Genomic DNA, 23,610 nt, shown 5'->3' on the forward strand with positions numbered 1-23,610 from the left:
TCCGGGGCAAGGGGGCGGGCATTGCTTGCGCAACTGCTACGCAGGCGTAGTAGGGGGTTGTGGGGCGGCGGCGGTGGTGTTTGGAGCGTTACCTCAGGCTCTGGGGCTCTGTGTGCCGAGCGCTGGCAAGACGGCAGCTTCTTTTGGTGCTCGGCGTGAGCTATGGCTGAGGCGATGGATTTGGGCAAAGACCCCAATGGGCCAACCCATTCCTCGACTCTGTTCGTGAGGGAGGATGGCAGCTCCATGTCCTTCTACGTGCGTCCCAGCCCGGCGAAGCGCCGGCTCTCGACTCTCATCCTGCACGGCGGCGGCACCTTGTGTCGCGTGCAGGAGCCCGGGGCCGTGCTGCTGGCTCAGCCCGGGGAGGCGGCGGCCGAGGCCTCGGGCGACTTCATCTCCACGCAGTACATCCTGGACTGCGTGGAGCGCAACGAGAGGCTCGAGCTGGAGGCCTACCGGTTGGGCCCGGCTCCAGGGGCCGACCAGGCCCCAGAGACGAAGCCCGGGGCTCAGGTTGGGGGCGCCGCCGCCGCGGAGCCCGAGCTGCAGCCGCACGCGGGGCGGATGGTCTTCACGGACGCGGACGACGTGGCCATCTTGACCTACGTGAAGGAACATGCTCGCTCGCCCAGCTCCGTCACCGGCAACGCCTTGTGGAAAGCGATGGAGAAGAGCTCGCTCACCCAGCACTCGTGGCAGTCCATGAAGGACCGCTACCTCAAGCGCCTGCGGGGCCAGGAGCATAAGTACCTGTTGGGGGAGGCCCCAGTGAGCCCCTCCTCCCATAAACTCAAGCGGAAAGCTGAGCAAGACCCCGAGGATGCTGATAGCGGGGGTGAGGCTTGCTGCGAACGCGCGAGCCCTCTGCTGTCCCCTGTGTGAGGCTGGGGCGGGGGCGTCGGCGTCTTTCCCCTTCTGTTGGGCGTCCATGTTGGTGTCTTCGGGAGCTTCGCCCAGCCCCTCCTCCTTCTCCCCCCCCCTTTGACATCCGGGTAAAATTGCGCCATTTTCTAAGGTCTCTCTTAATTCACTTTTCCAATAACTGGGGTATTGGCATGGTCCGATATTCAAAAGGTGCAGAAAGAGTATGTGGAAAATTCTCCCTCCTTTCCTTTCCCACCAGCTACCTAGTTTCCCCCCCCCCCCGAGAGACAACGGGGAACCAGCTTCTTGGGGATCTTTTCAGAGATTTCCCAGACTAGTTTTAAAAAATATTTCTTGTGTATTCAGGTACATTCAGTATACGACGTTTTAAAGCCATGCCTGCCAGACCATGTTATTTTAATTTCTTGGCTTAAATGACTGCATCTTCACATAAGAAGGTTCTCAGTGGGAAGTCGCTTCCTCGTTTCGCTCGGGTGAAGTGTATTTCTAACGCAGTTGAACAGAATATTGGGATTCAGTGGCGGTTAGAACACAGTGCATAGCTGTTGAGATGCTTCACTTCTGATAAAACGGGTATTGACAGCGTAAACTGACAGACCCCTTTTTTTTTTTTTTTAAGACCCTTTTGTTTAAAGAGTCATGCTGCTTCCCCAGCTTCTCTTTCCTTATGTGGCTATTCCGCATAACAGTTGAAGTCTGGGGAGGCAAAATCTGTTTCTCCTATTCAGTATGCTTAGTAGGAATTTTGTTTTTGGTAAAAGTGACATTTGAGATTCATTCATTCAACAGATAGTTGAGTGCCAGACATTTATCCTGCTGGGATATAACAGTAAATAAAACTCCCTTCAGTCATGGAGCTTAAAATGCTAGCTGGGCAGCGGGAAGTGCTACAGAAAAAAATAAATCAGGGTAAGGGCTGGAGAGTTGTTTTCTACAGGGTGAGAAGGGAGGGTCACTGTTGTAAGCTGATGCTTGAGCAGAGACCAGAGGAAATGAAAGAACTCACTCAGCAGGTGGTTATCTGAGAAAGAGGATTTCAGACTTAGCGAGTATTAAGTACAAAGGCCCTGAGGTGGAGTATGGCTGGTGTATTCTTGGAGCAACAGAGACCTGTGTGTGGGATGGAGGAAGCAAGAGGGAGAATTCTTGGAGAGACAGGGCTGTGTGTATGGGTGAAGGAGATCGTGTAGGGCCCTGATTTTAAATCAGTGGTGTGGAGATGTCTGGTAGACCAATTGGAACTTGGGACAAAATTAAGCTGGATTCACCCTACTCAGTGTTTTGATACTCAGGCATTTAAATGTAAAAATTAAAATCATGATCAGGAGAAAATGTGGATGAGTATCCTTTTTTGTTTTTTTGTGGTTTTTTTTTTGGCCGCGGCTTGCAGGGTTCCCCGACCAGGGGTCGAACCCAGGCCCATGGCAGTGAAAGCACAGAGTCTTAACCACTGGACTGCCAGGGAATTCCCGAGTACCCTTTTTATTTTTAAATTTTATTTTATTTTTAATTAATTAATTTTATTTTATTATTTATTTTTGGCTGCGTTGGGTCTTCGTTGCTGCACGCGGGCTTTCTGTAGTTGCGGAGAGCGGGGGCTACTCTTCATTGCCGTGCGCGGGCTTCTCATTGCTGTGGCTTGTCTTTGTTGCAGAGCACAGGCTCTAGGTGTGCGGGCTTCAGTAGTTGTGGCATGTGGGCTCAGTAGTTGTGGCTCGCCAGCTCTAGAGCGCAGGCTCAGTAGTTGTGGCGCACGGGCTTAGCTGCTCCGCGGCATGTGGGATGTTCCCAGACCAGGGCTTGAACCCGTGTCCCCCTGCATTGGCAGGCGGATTCTTAACCACTGCGCCAGTAGGGAAGTCCCCGAGTATCCCCTTTTTTTTTTCGAGTATCCCTTTTAATAGTTACATGTTGATAGTTCTGAAACCAGGAAGACTAAGAAAAAACTTTATATATTTGATTACTTAAAATTTAAAGCTTCTCATGATAAAGTCAGAGGGCAAACTGGAAAAATATTTCCAATACATTGCAACAGAGTGAGTTTCCTTAATGTCCAAAGAGCTTGCAGAAGTGAGTAAAAGAAAAACTAGTAGGAAAATGAGCAAAGGAAATGGAACAGGAAGTTTCCAGAAAAGGAAATAGATAAATGGCAAATAAACAAATGCAGAAATATTGTTACTGAATAAAAATAAATTAGGCCCTGAGGGGACTTCCCTGGCGGTCCAGTGGTTAAGACTCCGTGCTTCCACTGCAGAGGGCACGGTTCGATCCCTGGTCAGGGAACTAAGATCCGTGCCTCCCCCTGCCCCATGCCATGAGGTGCAGCCCCAGAAACAAACAAAAAATTACACCCTGAGCAGAGGACCAATACAAGCCATGCCTGGACTTCTGCCCATGGAAACTGAAATAAGTGTGTGTGGTGTGTTTTTTAGAAAAGTAGATCAGAGCAAGGCAATGTCATTTTATCTGTTAGATTGGCAATAACTAATAAAATGGGTAATACCCAGAGTTAACGAGGTATATGAAAACAAGTACACTCCTACATTATTAATAGAAGGAAATCGGTACAATTTCTTTGGAAGGAATTTTGACACCATCTGACAACATTTAAAATACATGTTCCCTTAAACATGGTAATATTGCCTCTAGGAATTTATCCTACAGATATACTCCAAGTGTAAAAGAGTACATAGTGAAAAGTGCGTCTCACTGCTCCATACCCCTTCCCCGGCTTCCTCTCCCAGAGGCAACCACTGTTGTTGTCCCCTGTCTGTGTCCTTTTTGCTCATAGTAACACTAGCACACTAGACAGAAGTTTGTTCTGCAGTTTGCTTTCTTTTTTTAACTTAATAGATCTTGAAGCTTTTGTGTGTCTGCTCATTGTTTGCTTCATTCCTTTCTTGTTCATTGCATTGTGTTTCATTATGTGAGCCATAATTTGTTTACACTTTTTATTATGGAAAATTTCAAACATTTACAGAAGTAGAAAGAGAATAGTATAATGCACGTACCCATCACCCAACTTCACCTGATTATAGTTTGTGGCCAGTTTTTTCATCTACACCTTTCATCCTGACTTCTGGGATTATTTTGAAGCCAGTGCCGGGCATTATCCCATTTTATCTGTTTCAGCATGTATCTCTAAAATATAAGGCTTCTTTTTAAAATTTTATGTAAAATAAAAATGACTTACTTTGGTGTACAGTTATGTATTTAAATTTTTTTTATTGTGGTAGAATATACATTAGATAAAATATACCATTTTAGCTGTTTTTAAGTGTTCAGTTCAGTAGCACTAAGTATGTTCACATTGTGATGCAGTTATCACCACCATCCAACTCTAGAACATTTTCGTCTGCCAGAACTGAAATTTGTACCCATTAAACACCAACCCATGTTGCAACATGTGTGAGAATTTTGTTCCTAGTGTTTCCACATCTTGGATATTGTGAATAATGCTGCTGTGGTATGGGTTACTAATACCTGTTTGAGACCCTGCCTTTTTTTTTTTTTTTTTTTGGGTGTATTCTCAAAAGTGGAATTGCTGGATCATATGGTAATTATATGTTTAATATTTTAAGAAACTGCCATACAGTTTTTTGGTTAGGTGTTTTAACACATGTACAGGTGGTGATGTAACCACCAAAATCAGGATACAGAACAATTCCATCACAAAAAAACTCTCTCGTGTTGCCCCTTAGTAGTCAGTAGTCAGTCTTTGTTAAGTGGAAAATAGCAGAGTTAAGTCCTCAGAGAACAAAGAGTAAAAGGGAAATAGGAGGATGTTTAGCTTTTGGAGGCTCTCCTTTCTGTAGATGGTATGTGGTGGATTGTGGTAGACCCCCCAGATCTATCTTCAGCTGGGAGAACTGCCTTACCCAAGGTTCTGTCATTCTAGGCTAGCATCCAGTGACTAATCTGTGCGGGGTTATAATATCTTGGCTCCCTTGCCCCAACTTGGTCAACTCTGTAGGGCCTTCCTAGCTCCAGACTTGTACATGGTTTCAGTTGAGGCCTTGTTGGAACTCTCACAGCTCAGCTTCTTTCTGCCCAGTGAACACTCCCTAATCAACACCTTACATGTTAATCTCCATCTCAGAACCTACTTCCCGGAGAACCCAATTTATGGCACAGTTTTGTTAATTTGCAAGATCTATAAATACAAAGCGAAAAATGAATTAAGCTTGAAGAGTATTTTTACGTATCAGAACCTAGGAAAATTATCACCATTTTTATTGTACAACTTTTCAGAAGCAAGAGTAGAAATTATTGAACATGCATGTCATGTTTTTCTTACCCTTCTGATCAAAAACAGATATTTTCTAATAGGAAAAAAGTGCAGGCTCACTTCTGGCCCAGAGCTCACAGAGCGTTTACTATATTTTTGGTTCCTGTAAAAAAGGCTAATTCTAATCTGGTGCTGTTCTGTTTAATAGAACCACAGAATAAGAGAACTCCAGACTTGCCTGAAGAAGAATTTGAAAAGGAAGAGATCAAAGAGAATGAAGAAGCAGTCAAAAAGATGCTTGTAGAAGCCACCCGGGAGTTTGAGGAGATTGTGGTATGTTAACTAGATTTAACTCATATTTTTTTCCTACATCCATTCTCCTCCTTTGAAATTGGTCTTCCCATCTGTCCTTTTTATACACCTGAGGCCCAGAAAGGTAAGAGAGAAGTTCAAGATGGAGGAGGAAAATGGAAGGTGGGACTGATCAAGGTTCTGGGCATGTACTTTTAGTTTTTGGTAGGATGATTTAAGGAGGAGGGGAGGGAGAAAGGGGAGAATTATTTTTAAGCAGTACAAAGCATCTTACTTTGAGTACTTTCATCTGTAAGTTTTTCTAAGTTAAGATTGTGGATTTATCTTTTTAAAATGTTTTTCTTCTCAGGTAAAAGTAATTTTTTAAAGAGGTTAATTTTTTATCAAGCAATTTTAGCTCTTTGTATACTTAGAGCTTTTTTAGAATTTTTTAGCTCTGCCATATTCAGTTAAGTTCTAAAACTTTGTTGGAATCCCATATTTAATCATAGTTATAGAGAAAGGCAACCATAAAATAATGAGTAATAAAAAAATACAAATTATATGTGCATATCTTCTCTAAGAAAAAGGATCTTGTTAATTAACTTTTTTTACACTAAGAAAAATGGTTATGCGTCAGTATAAAACAGGAAAATAATGTGAAGTTCATTTAATTTAAAGTTGGTTCATTTTCTGTAAACTTTCAGATACTCTCAACAACTCTCAAACATGGCCTACATAGGTCTCCTCTCACATAACACGCTTTGTAACGTGCCTAAATGTAGTGTAGCGTGGAGACCCTAATATATTCATACAGCAATGTTTTTTGAGTACTTACCATGTGAAGGCATTGGTAGGCACTGAGGATGTAGTGATGAGCAAAACATAACATTTCCTGCCCTATGGAGCTTACAATCTGAGAGTGAAGTCAAATTTTTAACAAATAATCTAGTGCGTACATGTGTATACATATATGTGTATGCACGTAACATTTATTTTTCACATTCAGTGTAGCTTCTAATGTTCTGTTGGAATACCATATACATACACGTACGTACATATGTACACATGCGCACACACACACACACACACACACATATACCCCCATCCACACTCACACTTCTCCTTACCCTATCATATACATACATATATATACACATACATACACGTATGCGCACATCCAACATGAGTAAATGTAAGAAGGAACATAGCACATAAGAGGAACTGAAGGAAGTCCAGTGTGATTGAGGTGAAAAGGGCAAGGAAGTGGTAGCTGGGAGAGACCAGATATTTTAAGAGTAAGTATTCATGACTTGGTAATTAGGAACTGGTCGTATTCATCACTTTCCCTAGGTGGATGAGAGCCCTGATTTTGAAATACATATAACAATGTGTGATGATGATCCACCCACACCTGAGGAAGACTCAGAAACACAGCCTGATGAAGAAGAAGAAGAAGAAGAAAAGGTTTCCGCACCAGAGGTGGGAGCTGCCATTAAGATCATCCGGCAGTTAATGGAAAAGTTTAACTTGGATCTGTCAACAGTTACACAGGCCTTCCTAAAAAATAGTGGTGAGCTGGAGGCTACTTCCTCCTTTTTAGAGTCTGGTCAGAGGGCTGATGGGTATCCCATTTGGTCCCGACAGGATGACTTAGATTTGCAAAAAGATGATGAGGGTACCCGAGATGCACTGGTCAAAAAATTTGGTGCTCAGAATGTAGCTCGGAGGATTGAATTCCGAAAGAAATAATTGGCAAGATAATGAAAAAAAAAGGTTTGGCAGATAAGGCATTAAAAAATTTTTTTGTGACTGTTGAACTTCAGAGGTTTTTACATTGGAACTGACACTCATCTTTTGACCAATGCTATTGTTGCTCTGTGAGTCCTAGATTTTATAGCCAAGTAAAGTTGGAGGATGAAAATAAAAGAAATTGGATATATTTAGAGCTGTTCCTGGCAGTATGAATGTGTTTGTAAAAGGAAAATCAAAAACAGAGAGGTTGGTTTACATAGTAATAACCGCTTTCTGGAATGGAATCCCTGCTGTATTGGTGAGAGGAGCTAGTGACAAAGTCAAAGGCAGAAAATTAGATGGGTCTTTTCAGAAAGCATAAATAAAGAGCCTCCTATCCTTTGGCAGAAGCTTCTCTAGATTATGATAGATTCCAAATCAGGAATCTAGGAATGTGGAAAGATTTAATTACAAGGCCTTTGAACATGGACTATCCCAAACCCTTGCATCCCCCAGTGAACTCTGATTTCTGGGCTGCTTTGAAAACCCCATATTCCTTTTGCCAACTTATATTTGGGGAGCCTGTTTGTTGGCTGTTCTTTTCTTCAGGTCTGTGTCAGTTAAGTCTCTAGCATGTGTTTCTTTACCTACCATCCAGTTTTGTTTAAAACACAAACAAAAATTTAGAGAGTCTTGAGAAAAGTCTTACTTGATTACTAGTAATGTGTTTTTATTTATTGAGGATAGTTTTGTGCAAAGAATAGTGTTAGATTTAAAAATTAGAGGATTAATTCCTCTTTGTTGTGTTGATTTCATTATTGAAAATAAATAGAACTTTGTATTTGAGTCTCCACAAAGTGTTTTCTTTGATTGTATTCACAAAACCTTTTAGGTATAAAAACCATAAAGGAACTAACATTTTTGGCTCTTAGTAATTAGAACCAATAAAGAGTTCCATTTAAGAGCTAATGGGTTATTAGAAAGAAACTGTTTCTTCTGGGTGGAGCAAAGAGAAGATCTGTGTCAGGGACTGTGAAAGATGGCATAACAAGGTGAACTGCTGAGAGTCAAAAGGGAAGAGAAGCCAATAAGGAACCATCCCGTGTGTAACAGAAGGTGTCAGTGCCTGTCCCAAATGCCTGAGCACTCACCATTCCAGCACTTGCCACCAACAGGAGTCCTACTGCAAGCACCTTCCTGAGGCTCTCTCTCTGCTTGAAGTGCTGTGGAGTTAATGCCCCTGGGAGCAGCTTTCAGCTAATGGTGAATAGGAATCAGAGGATGCATACCCAGCTTCCTTGCTCACCGGAGAAATGACAACTGAATATTTGAGTTACCCCTTGAGTGGAGCAGTGGTTTCCATACCATCCGAGGCCGCCAGTAGAAGAAAGCCATAGTTGCCCACAGTGGTATGAATGCACCTGCATAGGCCTCCTCTTATTTTACATACCCGCTTCCCTACTAGTGCATCCTAGAATCATCAGTTAAATTCACATTGTTTCCTTAGAGTCTGCTTCTGGGAGAACCCAGCCTAAAGCAAAGCATTTAACCTTTTCCTCCTCCTTAGAATGTTGGAAGGATACAACACACACCCAGCAGTAAACGTAGCTCACTACAGTAGTGATTCTTTTTTTTTGGCTGTGCTGCATGGCATGCGGGATCTTAGTTCCTTGACCAGGGATCGAACCCGCGCCCCCTGCAGCGGAAGCATGGAGTCTTAACCTCTGGACCACCAGGGAAGTGCCTACAGTAGTGATTCTTAAACGGGGCTTGGGAGGGGTTGGGTGGTGGATATTTGTTTAAAATGGGTTCTCCTCCATTGTGATGTGACCCTAGGGTGGTTGAAAATCATTGCTTTAGATATGAAATGGAAATGTCATCTAGCATGTCTGTATCTCAATAAAGTTACCACAGCCTATTGGCTTTATAGAGCTAGAAATTCCAGTTTTGTCAGTCATGTGCGAAAGGGTCTGATTTATTATACCCAGACTCCCAGAAGACATGTTTAAATCAAAACACACACCAACTTCTAGTGCTCATTATAAACCAGTAATTTTCAAATATCTGGTTTTGTAATTTCTCTGGTCATTTCATCTCTTGGGCTGGGATATATGTGGGGAAACAAATTATCAGAAGTATTTTGGGGAGCACAAAACTAAGCAAGGAAAATGAGTTGGATCTTAATGGTTAATGGCATTGAGCTATGGCTGTATCTACTCCAGAGACCAGCAGTTCAAGTCTTGAATTGAGATACTTCTGCTTTGTGCTGCCAGATTCTTGTTCTTTGGGTTTTCTTTCCTTGACTTCGTGAGTTTGGCTTTTCTTTTCTGCTTATGATGTGGGATACATTATTTCTTACTCATTTTAGCTCTTGAGTTCTAGGCCTTCCTCACTATTCCCCCTTGGCTCCCCCTTAGTCCAGCTTTTGAAATTTTTCTAGACCTTAAATAACCTCCAAAACTTCATTAGTGGCAGAAACATTCTGTCTTCTCTTTCTCTGCAACATTGAGGCTATTCATTATTTTCCTCTGTTCCCTATTCCATTTAAGTGGGTGCAGTTGAGTTTTAAAAGTTGAAGCTGTTGTTTGAATTGTTCTGATCCTCTCTTGCTTTTGGACTAATGCTTTTGGCTGAATCATATGCCTACCTGGCTATAGCAATAAGATGTAATTCATTGAACGTAACAGAAAACCTAACTCTAAAGGACTTTAGTAAATAAGGGGATTTATATTTTGTGTATATAACAAGAAGCCCTGAGGTAGGGTGGCTTTAAGGTTCTAGTTTTCTGCTCTGCCATCCTTAACATGTCATGTCAGCTGCTCCCCTTGTGGTTGAAAGGTGGCAGCTACAGCTCCAACAGGTGAAGAGGGAGGGTTTCCTCCTAAGTGTCTCCTTTATTGGTGGGCAGCCTTTCTCAGAAGCCCCTCATAGACATCTCATTGGCCAGAATTGTGACACGTGCCCCTTCCTAACTCCACCTCTCTGCAGGGTAAATGAAATTGACTTAAGAGTGATTAAGATCTATACTCCTTGGGCTGCGGATTGTGTATCCTTTCCTGGGAATGTGGCCGGAAAGGGGAGGGTGTATACCCAAATAAAAGTCAGGGAGTTTAGGGTCTGCTAAGAACTTCCATTGTACGGATGAGTCACCTTCTTCTGGAGCAAGAATATTCTACCCAGGGGCAGGCAGCATAGCTAGTGACTAAATCCCCAATGCCCCCCTCCAGAGGATATACAGTCATTTCTGCTCCAGAGGTGAAGTCTGCACTTTGGCCATCACCCAAACAGTGGACACAACCTGGACCAGGACTGGCCTGCGAGATGCATGACCTCATCCACGGCCCCTCCCATCCAAAGGTTTTCAGCCCCAGAGGGTCCAAGAACTAAGGGACCAGATTGTTGGGACCCAAGGGGCCTCTAGGAAGAGGGCAGATGCCTTTTATCGGAGGCAGAGCTGGAATGGGGCAGTCAGATGCTCCAGCCCTGGGCACCAAGCAAGGTCCACTGGACTTGCCACCCTGTGCCAAAACCCTGCAGGATCCATGTTCTCAGCCCTGCTTTCAGGCTGTAGAGGCCTCGACCGTGACGACCTTTAAGGCCTCCACTGTCTATGAGCCCAGTGCACATTCATGGTCACCTCAATCTGGTATAAGAATAGGATGTCTGGTCACCCAATCCATGAAAGGGACATCTGACTCACAGGAGATTGTGAACTGGTCAGTGTGGTTCTCTTGGTCAGATACTATTCCTTACCTTTTTCTCTAGAAACTTAATCCCACTGCTTGCTTCAGAAGTGAAAATTTACCTATTTCTCTAGAGAAGGTCATCCCATCTGTCTCCCTCTAGAGGCTATAGTTAGATGTGTAGATATAGAGATAGGCATAGAGAAGAGTATGGAGAGAAGCTGTAGAGACAATGTAGATGAACAATAGATAATATATTTACATAGATCCATACATATAAACATGGAGATACAGATATGCATATAAATGAAGAAGTAAATTATAGACCCAAATGTATAGTTTTCCCTTCACAAATAATCAGACTTGTTTTCATAAGTTGGAGAACTCTGTCCACATATGTGTTTGAAGTACAGGAAAGATACTAGGACCGCTCATCTCTGGCCACATGAGAATCATGTGGGGGAACAATTTAGAAATCAAACTAGGCATGGTTTCAACACTGTCAATTAATTATATCAGATTTTTTTTGTAATTTGTGCCACTAATACCTGCACATACGCGTGTGAGTTTTAATTCCCTAAGTGGTTAATGAAGATACAGCTCATATTAGGAAAAATAACTTGTGCTGAGTGTTATTTGGCCGTAAATACTGATGTTGGAATATTCTGGCACTTGTGCTTCAGTGTATAAACATCTAGAGAACCCATGCATGTAACGCACCCAGATACCAGAAGGATGTCCACCTCACGACTATATTTGTGCAAAACTGGTATCTTTGTAGAACTAGATGTATGCGTACTGATCGTCTTTCAACACCTTCATATGGAAAGTAAACAAAGCAAATATGACAAAACAGAAAGCAAATTGATAAAATGTACAAAAGTGATATTTTTTAAAGACATTTTTATTGCCAAGGTAAACCCACATACACCAAAATCTGTCTTCAGAATTTACCATTTCAAAAGAAGGGGTTAGACTGGGAATGAGAATGGTTATCCCAGGTTTTAGATGAACGTATAATGTATTTATAATAAGAGGAGAAATATTATGGACATATATATATACATATTTGCAAATATATACAAAAAACTAAAAAAGTGGAAATATTAGCATCATTAGACTATGTTCAGTGATGATACGGTATTTCTATTTTAATTTCCTTGTAATTTTTTGTATGTTTTAAATAGTCAAAATAAAAATACACTTCTAAGTGAAGATTACTCAGTATTATGGATTTGTCCTAATCCATTTAATCATTCCCTTAATGATGGATGCTGAGGTAGTATCTAGTTCCCAATTTAAACCCTCGGAGCTTTGGGGAAAAGCTCACTTTTATGAGCTCACATCATCAGGAAGTACAACATCCCTTCGTTTTCTACACAATGAACTAATTTCAAGTTTGCCCTCTCATGATGCCAGGAGGGAAAGAAGTTCTAATATGTCCCTCAGAGATCTATTCTCACCTGAGTTAGGTTACAGTTTGTGGATTTTCCAGACTGTGGAGGACGTGGTGATTACAGAGAGAAGGTCATATTCGTGAGTAAAACACTTTTTTTCTGTAAGAATTCAGCAGACATGTCCACCACCTAGTGCCCATGGTGCTTCCAGAGGCAGTGTGGAGCTTGGAAACAATCCTTCACTTAGTGGAGTACAGAAGATAACCACTGCCCACAAGAAAAACAACCTCCATGTGGGTTTCCAAGTGGTTTTTCCTTCCCCCTGCTTTAGTTTTGCCTCTGACAGGATGACTTCCTTATTCATTGTTCTTTAAATTGCTCTGATCTTTTGATTGCATCAAAAGAAAGGAGGCCTGGATCAGGTTCAGAATGCTGTCTTCTTCCTCCTGAAGCCCAAGCCCTGGTGAGCTTTGCAGAGTGTTCAGAAGAGCCTGAAAATCCTGGAGGGTCCTCTTCCTGTGGATCAGGATTCAAAAAAGTTTGTACGTTTTACTGACAATCTGTGGATGGCAGGAGTTGACCTAAAGGCTTCTTGAGGTTTCTATATATTGCTGCTGTGGTTGGCTGAGGGCATGAGATGGTTCTCCAGCTGACTGTGTGTGCTGTGGCCACCAGTCTGCTTCAGTGGGTCCCTTTTTGAGGATCCCACTCTGCAGTCAGAGCCTGGCAGCACTCATCCCACCACTGCAGAAAGTAAGATATGTCCACCTGGCTCAGATCCTGTGGTGGTTGTTTTTTGTGCTCAGCTTGAGGCTGAGAATAGTCTTCCAACTGCAGTACTCCCATGTCAGTCTGTTCTTGGTGATCCTGGCGTTCTTCTTGGTATTGGGGCCAGAAAGGATACTGAGTATCTGGGTCTCCTCCCATAGTCAGCAGTACTGGCACATAATTCCCAAGTGTTAGAGTAGAGGGAGAGTTGTCTCCTCTCTGCACAGCCTGCAGGGGCTGCATCATGACACTTTGTCCTTGGATCACACAAGGGACAGAGGATACGCGGGATGGGAGAAGAACAGGTAGAAGTGGTTGGTTCCTGCTGAAAGAACTGGAGGAAGGAAAATGATGAGATCTGCCTGGGAGAGTGCACAGGTCAATTTCGTGCTGCTGAGCTGTCAGACCAGGTCTCCCATTTGGGCCATCTACCAAGGAATTCACAGTCTCACTTCTACTCTGCCCAGGGTACAGAGATCTTGGGTCCTGAAACCACATCTCCGTGAGAAAAACCGGAGACGTGGACATCATAAGACAAGCGATTCTGGCTCTGTTCTCAAACTGTGTAAAGCAAAGGGCCTATTATATAGGCCCAAATCTCAAGAGGTGTGTGTGTGTGTCTATATACACACATACAAACATATACATACATACAAACACATAGATTTAGGTCATAGCACATTCAGCAATCAACTATAGATGAATTGAAACTCTGGCTAAAAAGGCATGTGCTTTAGGATCCACCCTTCAATTTCAACGATGGATCAGGGAACAAGGTCTCTTGACGAGGTTGACATTTTCCTCTTCTTAATCAGTGTGTGCACAGGAATACATACCTTGTAAACGTGTATAAATCTGAATAAGGGTTAATAAACACAAGTAAGTGTTCATGAGGGTCATTGTGCTGATAGACCTATGAACATGCTTCCCAGTCATGAGTGTTGAATGTATATGGAACCACTATCCCCATAACTTACGTAGAAGAAGGTACTAATGAGGGTGTTTTTGTTCCCCTATTTGACTATGCTTGTAGATTTTTTGGGGGTGTTATAAGTGGGGGAAGGAGAGATGGGCAGGATATCTAGTTGGTAGAGGCCAGGAATGCTGAAAAACACTCTACCTGGCATGGACTGCCGCTCCCAAGAAAGAATTATCTGGCCCAAAATGACAGCAGTGCCAAGCTTTAGAAAACCTAACAAGAGTGTTCTCAAAATAGGCATTAACTTTCACATTTTCCCAGTTTTGCTGCTGGTGATTCTGAATAGATGCACCACTGACAATTTGATTAGAAAATTCTTCCTTTTGCAGGAATGTGACTTGCAATGCCAGGTGTTTACTATCCCAGGCCTTTGTCCTTGATTGCTGTGGTAATCTAGGTTAGTCAAGGTTTTCCAGCAACCACTCAGGGTAACATCGTTTAATGGGTTAGGGATATTTGCTGCCATAGACATAAAACTTACTTGAATTCTCAATTCTGGAATGCCTGTTTGGCTAGTGTTTTCCTGTTTGCAATATCAAAGAGTTGGTTCCTCTTGAAGGCTTGAACTAGAATGTTTGATTGAGATCTTGGAACGGATGTGTGGTCTCGTGTGGCTCCTTTTGGTAAGTATTTTAAAGAGAACGCAGGGACAAAAGGGTTTTTAGGACATTTTTGCATTCAAGCTGGAAACTCAAACTTGGGAAGATCGTGCTGACCTCTTACTCCCTCTGAATCCCCTTGAGGTGACAGAAGAGGAGGATGTTGCCCTGCTTAGAGCAGCAGGACCAAAAAGTCCAAAGCCTTTCTTGCTCAGAACCTGTCTGTCCCAGCCACTGTGGGACCATGCTTATATTGAAGACCTTAGGTTACCCAGGACAAGCTGTAACTGGCTCCAAAACTAAGGATTCTTTGTGGAGAATTTGAGCACAACATGCAGAATTGATTCCCCTCTCAATGGGACCCACTGATGAACTGCATTTGGACTGGTGAGTTTTTACCTTGAGTATAAGGCTGAGGCTGGTTCTGTCCTTGGGTTTGGTCTTCTCCTAAGGAGGAGCTGAACCCCAATCGTCTCTGTCTTGCTCTGTGGTTTTTTTTTTTTTTTTTTTTTAATTTTATTTATTTTATTATTTATTTATTTATGGCAGTGTTGGGTTTTCGTTGCTGCGTTTGGGCTTTCTCTAGTTGCTGTGAGCGGGGGCTACTCCTCGTTGTGATGCGCAGGCCTCTCATTGCGGTGGCCTCTCTCATTGCAGAGCACGGGCTCCAGGTGCGCAGGCTTCAGTAGTTGTAGCACATGGGCTCAGTAGTTGCGGCTCACGGGCTCCAGAGCACAGGCTCAGTAGTTGTGGCGCACGGGCCCAGCTGCTCCGTGGCATGTGGGATCTTCCCGGACCAGGGCTCGAACCCGTGTCCGCTGCATTGGCAGGCGGATTCTTTTTTTTTTTTTTTTTTTTAATTTTATTTATTTATTTATTTATGGCTGCGTTGGGTCTTCGTTTCTGTGCGAGGGCTTTCTCCAGTTGCGGCGAGCGGGGGCCACTCTTCATCGCTATGCGCGGGCCTCTCACTGTCGCGGCCTCTCTCGTTGCGGAGCACAGGCTCCAGACGCACAGGCTCAGTAGTTGTGGCTCACGGGCCTAGTCGCTCCGTGGCACGTGGGATCTTCCCAGACCAGGGCTCGAACCCGTGTCCCCTGCATCGGCAGGCAGATTCTCAACCACTGCGCCACCAGGGAAGCCCCTGCTCTGTGGTTTTTAAACCAAATCTGAGTGGGAAAAGACAACGTGAAAAGTCATGTAACTCAGTCTGTGTCATTCCAAATATCAATGCAGTTAAACAAAACTAATTGATCAACTGCTCTTGGGATAATATCCCTAAGAGAAAGACGATGTATTATCTTGGGATTGATGCTATTATTAGCATACAATTCAGGACAGTATACAATTTGCTCTCAACTCAAATTAGCATTTCTTGTATGGTCATCCTCAGGGTATCCAAAATAAATTTCCCTGATTTAAGAAAAACAGTGTAGTTCTCTCAAAGGAAATCAATCTCTCTCTCTCTCCCTTGTGTTGTATCAACTTTTCATTAGAATACCATTTCATAATACACAATACATATGGGATTGATCTTAGAAAAGAATTTCTTTACGTAGGGCAGTAGAATTAGCCATAGTCAAGAGCAGGACTAACTCACCCACACTTCCTCTTACTTACTTCATCCCATAGTCAGCAATAGATAATGAAACTCCTAGGGACCCCATATATCTTGCTTTAAAACTATTATCACTAACATAACCCATTGTATTCTGCTTGTTTCCTCATTACTGGAGTTGGCATTGCAAGGTACTTTCTAAGTATTTCTGAGTGTTTTATTTTGATAATTTGATAATTCATGGTAAGATTAGGGTGTCAATTATAACCAATATCTGATGTAGCACTCATATCCCAGGCATTGTGCTAAAACGTTATATCTATTCTTTAAATTAATTAATAAAAATATTTTCCAATAAGAAGTCTTAAGCCCAAGTGGAAACTGGAAACTGATGAGTAAGTTACTGAACACAGTTGCAGAACCAACCTCATCCTACATTGTTTCCTGGACTTGCCATCCTCCACCTCAGTTCAAATGGGCCTAGTACCTCTCATGCAGCCAGTCACTAGATAGTCCCCCAAAGTGCACTTTATTCTGGGATTTGGGAAAACTGTTTCCTACACCTAAAACAAATGCATTAAGAAAAGAGGAACTTTTCTTCTCCCCAGCGTCCCCTCAGACTGATGCCCTTATAGCCCTTATATATAGTGACTTATTGGAGACTATTTTTTTATTATTATTTTTTAAAATTTACTTATTTATTTATTTATTTTTGGCTGTGTTGGGTCTTCGTTTCTGTGCGAGGGCTTTCTGTTGTTGTGGCAAGCGGGGGCCACTCTTCATCGCGGTGCGCGGGTCTCTCACTATCGCGGCCTCTCTTGTTGCCGAGCACAGGCTCCAGACGCGCAGGCTCAGTAGTTGTGGCTCACGGGCCCAGTCGCTCCGCGGCACGCGGGATCTTCCCAGACCAGGGCTCGAACCCGTGTCCCCTGCATTGGCAGGCAGATTCTCAACCACTGTGCCACCAGGGAAGCCCTGGAGACTATTTTTGATAACAAAAATCTGAACTCATTATTCTCCTTTGAAAGCACCTTTTTTATTGACCTTTATTGATTTCAATACTGTTTCAGTTGGTATAATTGTATTATTTACAGCTATCTCTTTGCTGACTGAAGAAATCCAGTTTATTTTTATTTTTACATTAGTAGTTCAATTCAAAATGATACAATATGGGATTTTATTTCATACACTCCTGTGTATGAATCACATTTCAGATATTAGTGAAAAAAAAAGAAAAAACTAGCTTGAGAATTGGGAATTTACATGAATGCTTACCCCACAGTTTCCTCATAATTACATATTAATCATTATTCTGCAGTATATATTCCAGTACTTGATACCATATCATTATCATAGTGATCCAATTTCCTATATTCTCTAAATCTCAAAAGTTGATTTAATTATCTCCAATTGGGAGACCCTCAACAGTATATTCTTTTCTCCAAGAGTGAATACCCCCAACCAATTGGTAAAAGAAGTAACAGTTTTCTACCACTGGTAAAAGAGGTAATTCTTGTTTTTATTTTGTTTTAAATATTATTTAACAGGAAAAACCTTTGGGAAACATACCCAGCATAAGAGAATTGCCTGCCAGTGCTAAGCTTGGCCTTTCTCTTTACCTTGAACCTGACAGATAATGAAATAGAAAACTGACACTTAGCTGAATTTTAGATTCTGGAATGCCAATTTCCTTGGCCAGTTGTTTCCTGCTTGCTTTTTCAGGGTAAGGGTCATGTTCAAACCATGCTTGGAGGATATTCTTTTGACTCTGGTTGTAAATAATCTTGCCTTGCCAGGTTTCTTTTTGTAATGGTATGTCTGATGAAGAGAAAATGGGGAGAAGTATGAAGGATATGTTTATGGATTAAAAACTGGGTGAGCATATATCTTATTTCAGGTTGAAAGTCTGTAGATCCAATGATTATTCTGTATTTTTACTTTAGGGATATACCTAAAGTCATTCTAAATTGGGAGACATGGGAATTCCCAGGTGGTCCAGTGGTTAGGACTCCATGCTCTCACTGCCAAGGGCCTGGGTTCAATCCTTGGTTGGGGAACTAAGATCCCACAAGCAGCCCAGCGTGGCCAAAAGAAAAAATTGGAGACATATAGGTCAAATATATATATAATAGAAAAAATGACAATCTGTCATCTCTGAGTTACCAAAGGAAGAAGTTACTAGAAATTCACAAAATTACATGCAAAGAAAATAGGAGTTAGGAAAATAAATGGAAATAAATGAAACAAGTAAAATATGAAAAACATTAAAAGGATAAATAAAATACAATACACAAAACTGTTACTTTATGATAGAATACATTTAAATAAATATAAAATGTTAAATTATTAGATATAAACTAAATGTAAAATATTATGTATTCCATATATATTTTTCTCCATTTAAAGTGTTAACTTTAAGACTTTTGAAAACCCACATATGGGACTCACGGCTGTCTCTTAAATTTGAAATTGCATTCTCTAACTTCAAAGCACCCATCAATCCCCTGATACAACTTATCACTGCAAAATAGCCCCTGCTTCAACAATCTATTCCTCTAATCCTAACTGGGATTTTACTTTTTATAAACTCTGGAATATAAACAAAGCATGTGGCATTATCAAAGAAGAGAGCAAAACACAGATGGGAATTTACCACTTGCAGTGCTGTTCAAATCCATCTTGGGAAGAGGTATCCAGATTCTGCAGAGATGAGTGGACAACTAAGCAAGACACAGGATTTATAAACACCCAGAGCGACCCACCCATTTCTTCAATACCCTCCTATTTAATCCCTTCATTAAATATTTAACACTTTTCAGAAGAGACTTGAAGTAATCAGGTTAAGAGGAAATACAGATTCTACCAGATTCTAATTTTGCACCTATTATAATATCTCCCCAAATATGACTTAGAATCTGTGCTTTCTACTTTACATAGTACATATGTATGTATCAATATATATTATAATATATGCTTTGTTCTCTATAATTTTTAGTATTCCTGTTTTTTAATTATTTTGGCTTGATGACATTATTGTAATATTAGATGGATATTCCTATTCACTTTGTAGGCTCCCTGTTTTCCTTAGCCCTTACTGAAACAAATTTCTTTCCATTATTGTTAGTAGGGTTTATGTGTTACTTTGGCTGTTCTATATTCCACAGTTATAAAAAAAAACACTGATCTAGGTGTTGCTGTGAAGGTGTTCTATAAATTGATTGAATTATATAATCAGTTGGATTTAAGTAAAGGAGATTATCCTCGATAATCTGGGTGGGGCTGATGCAATCAGTGAAAAGTCTTAAGAGCAAATCTGGGTGCATTCCTGAAGCAAAAGAAATCACGCCTATGGACAGCAGCTTCATCTCCTGCCAGAGACTTTCAGCCTGCCCTTCCAAAGGGCCTGCCCTTCCAAAGACCTGCCCTAGAAATCTCATTCTTGCCTAGCCAGCCCCCACAATTGTATAAGCCATTTCCATTTAATAAATGTCTTTATTTGTGTATGTGTATGCATGTATGTACACACACAAGTATGTATATAATTTCACAAGTTCCCTATGTGACTTGAGTTCAGAACGCTACTGATTCTGTTTCTCCGGTTGAACACTGAATGATACAGATGTTGGTACTGAAACCGAGCAGGACCTTGTGGGGCTCCTGGGCAAGGAAGTCTTTCAAACAGTTGCTAATCAGGGAAGGAAGGGGATGCAGAGACAAGGGAGGAGCGGCCAAGAAACACTAGTGCAGCCTTGGGGCAGGGTCCTGGTTCTTCAAGGGATACACATAACAATATCTTTGAGCTCTTTAGAGAACTCAAACCCCCAACAAACCGAAGATGTTAGCATTCTTCATTCCAGATTAAAGAAACCAGAGAAGCTCTTTAAGAGACCACCTGAGGCCAGATTAAAGGAGTGCAGGCCCTGCACACACCCTAATCCTTATTAACAACCCCACCATTGAACCATTGCTATAAAACTCCTCACCAAATCCTCCTGGGTTGGGACACTCAGTTTTTCAGGGCATGAGCCTGCTGTGGTCCCCTTTGCCTGGCAAAGCAATAAAGCTATTCTTTTCTACTTCACCCAAAACTCTGTCTCTGAGGTCTGATTTGGCACTGGTGCACAGAGGCCGAGCTTTTGGCATCGGTACTGGAGGTAGTTCTATAAGAATAGACTCTTATAGGTATATGTTTGTATATATCATATATATACATATATACATACATTTATATATAAATATAAATATAAAAAATATATCTATATATTTGGGTCACTGACAAGGCAAAGAACTAAAACCATCCAAAGTAGTTGCTGAGGACAAAGGAAATATGAACTGATAGTGGAAGTGTTGCAGGAAGGGGGGGGACCCCTTCCAGGGCCTGAGAGTGGGCTCTTGTCTAACACTTGGATATGCATTGTCTAACACTTGGACATGCGTTGTCCAAGGAGACACACGTGCTGACAAAGCAAAAGACTTTATTGGGAAGGGGCACCTGGGTGGAGAGCAGTAGGGTAAGGGAACCCAGGGGAACTGCTCTGCCATGTCACTGTCTCAGGTTTTATGGTAATGGGGTTAGTTTCCAGGTTGTCTCTGGCCAGTCATCTTGATTGGCCCATACTTCGTCTGACTCAGGGTCCTTCCTGGTGGCGCACCCATCTCTCAGTCAAGATGGATTTCAACGTGAGGGCTTCTGGGAGGTTGGCAGGACATATCATCTCCTCCCTCCTCCCTTTGGACCCTTCTGAATTCTGGTTAGTTGCACTTCATTCTTTATCAGGACCTCCTACTGTGAGACAACTCAGGCAAGTGGTTATCATCATACCTGGCCAAGGTGGGCAGTTTTGGTCAACGGTTCCCTAACAGAAGAAAAGTTAAAAATACCAGCTATTACCATGTGACCATTTGCATAAATGAGGATATACTAATTATGAGGATTGCATTATGAATATGTTTGTATAAATATTAACAAAATATTTTGCTTTCTTCCTGCTGTTATTCCTGATGATCCAATATAAGATGTATTAATAATAGTTAACATTAAATCACCATATTTAAGGAGCATCAAAAGAGAAGTACTCACATCAGCCAAGGATGTTGCATCCTCTTTGGGGAAAGGATTAGCATGTTTCTCTTGTAGGCATGATAGTTGCACCATATTAGGCAGAAATACCACTTTGTTATTATCTTTATTTGGAAATTATTTATGGTTTCAGGAGATGTGTATGGTTTCCAGGTTGACAAGGTGTGGACAGAGCTGGTCAGTTTTGTGTCAGTATGGCTAGGCTACAGACCCTAGTAATTCAAACACTCACCTACTCAGCGTTTCTGTGAAGGTATTTTGTAGATGTGATTAAAGTTCATAATCACTTGACTAAGGGAGATTATCCTATATAATCTGGGTGGGCCTAAGTCAATCAAGTGAGAGGCCAGAAGGACTGAGTGAAGGCTTCACTGAGAGGAAGAAATTCTGCCTATTGATAGATGCATCAGCTCTTGCCCAAGAGTTCTAATCTGCCCTACAGATTTTAGACTTGCCAAGGCTTCTCTGCAGTCACAAGCCAATTCCTTGCAATAAATCTCCACATACACACTGATTCTGCTTCTCTGGTTGAATACAAGCATCTGATACAATTATTAAATTACTTACTTTGAAGTGATGACTTTAACAAGAAAAAAATATATATGTGGATTTGTCATGGGGCTAGACCATGGGTGATGGAAAAATTTATTGAATCCGGAAAAGATGGCAACTGTAAATTTTGCTGCTGTAAATTTTTTTTGGTGAAAAACTGGAAGGCAGGAAATGCAACAAATACTCTATGCCTTGACTTAAAGACAACAGAATATCTCTGTCAAGACTCATGTGCTCTTGGCTACTATTGCCTTGGGAACATCTAGAGAGAAATGAGCTCAGAAAGAAATGTGTTCCTTAACAGGAAAAATGGAAGGGGATAGAAAGATTGTATGAACTGCAAGATAACGTGTACAGGCAGACTTTGTATCATTTATATGAGGAAATATGAACTTGGAGACATATTTTCTAACAAAAAGTTTACACAGTTAAAAAAAAGCAAAAATCAAACCTGGGTTGTGGCTTAAAACCTTTGGTTTAAAGCAGTGATTGCATTATAACTTTTACCAATCATTCTTCTATTATTTAAGACAGCATTACTATAAACTGCCACCAGAAAAAAAAATGGTATGTGCTTTTGCCACAGACACTGATAAGCTCAAGATATTTAAGATGAGAAACAGAAAAATTAGGCACAATGAATTGGGGGATGGGCTAATTGCACCTGGAAATAGATATAATTAGATAGGTTAATTCGTCTTTAATTGTGTGTGTTTCCCTTTGTTGACATATATGTGTGCGATTACCAGAAAATTCACATGCTTTAACTAAAAGAAACTTAGCTTGCATAAAAACAATATTTTGTGTACTGCACCTCCTCATGTTATACCCAGATGGTAAAACCCTCAAAGAGCTATAGCCTCTAATGCCCCTACAAATGAGGCCAAGCAACATAAAGGACATCCAAGTATCTGGTGTAGGGACTTCATCTAGGATCAGACATTGACCTAACTAGGGGGAAAAGCATTCTCAGCTAAAGGGAGCTCTTCCGCAAAACATCCCCCCATCTGAATCTTGCTGTTGCTACATTTCAATGAGTGCAGTGTCCCTCCTCTTCTTCCATATCATGAGAGGATATTACGTTGATCCAGTCCATGTTCCAGCTGGCTCACAGCATGGGCTTTTGTTCTTTGATATTTTGATGAGGAAGAGTTATATCTGGATGTTTCAGCTGCTTTGAGTGTGAATGGAGGTGTTGGGCTTTGAGTCCTAACTGTGTTTGGAAAAATCTTTCATACTGTGTCTGGTGGAGAAGGGTAAGATTATTCTGTGTACTTTAGGGATAGAAGCCAATAATTTTGACCAAATAGATGGACTGCAATATAAATAAATAAATAAATAAAATTTAAAAAGTCATTTCTTTTTTAAAAAATTTTATTTTTTGATTGATTGATTTTTGGCTGTGTTGGGTCTTTGTTGCTCTGTGCGGGCCTTCTCTAGTTGTGGTAAGCGGGGGCTACACTTTGTTGCGGTGCGTGGGCTTCTTATTACTGTGGCTTCTCTTGCTGCAGAGCACGGGCTCTAGGCACGTGAGCTTCGGTAATTGCAGCATGTGGGCTCAGTAGCTGTGGCTCACGGGCCCTAGAGTGTAGGCTCACTATTTGTGGCTCATGGACTTAGTTGTTCCGCGGCATGTGGAATCTTCCCAGACCAGGGATCGAAACCGTGTCCCCTGCATTGGCAGGTGGATTCTTAACCAGTGCACCACCAGGAAAGTCCTGTGCAATATATTATATAGGGACTGAATATTTCATGGCACCAGCCCAATCAGGCCATGTCTTCCAAAAGGCTTATACTTTCCAAATTGTTGATTTCAGTCTTTGCCTTGTGATTTCTTTCAGCCAGTGAAATAT

The 23,610-nt window shown here is 41.7% G+C and overlaps 2 protein-coding genes across 2 annotated transcripts; one reads left to right on the forward strand and one right to left on the reverse strand.

Moving 5' to 3' along the window:
* Nucleotides 1-37: 37 nt before the first annotated feature.
* On the forward strand, nt 38-7,987 carry TERF2IP (TERF2 interacting protein). The gene is made up of 3 exons (XM_059904037.1): nt 38-838; nt 5,325-5,449; nt 6,761-7,987. The coding sequence occupies exons 1-3, from the start codon at nt 163-165 to the stop codon at nt 7,157-7,159; spliced, it is 1,200 nt and encodes a 399-aa protein (XP_059760020.1). The 5' UTR covers nt 38-162; the 3' UTR covers nt 7,160-7,987.
* A 4,915-nt stretch (nt 7,988-12,902) lies between these two features.
* DUXB (double homeobox B) lies at nt 12,903-18,622 on the reverse strand. The gene is given in 5 exon segments (XM_059903769.1): nt 12,903-13,550; nt 14,450-14,481; nt 14,484-14,554; nt 17,745-17,943; nt 18,574-18,622. Coding segments are annotated over 5 exon segments (999 nt in total).
* Nucleotides 18,623-23,610: the final 4,988 nt, after the last annotated feature.

The sequence above is a fragment of the Balaenoptera ricei genome, chromosome 19, assembly GCF_028023285.1.
Source record: "Balaenoptera ricei isolate mBalRic1 chromosome 19, mBalRic1.hap2, whole genome shotgun sequence".
In the NCBI taxonomy this organism is placed as follows: Eukaryota; Metazoa; Chordata; class Mammalia; order Artiodactyla; family Balaenopteridae; genus Balaenoptera; species Balaenoptera ricei.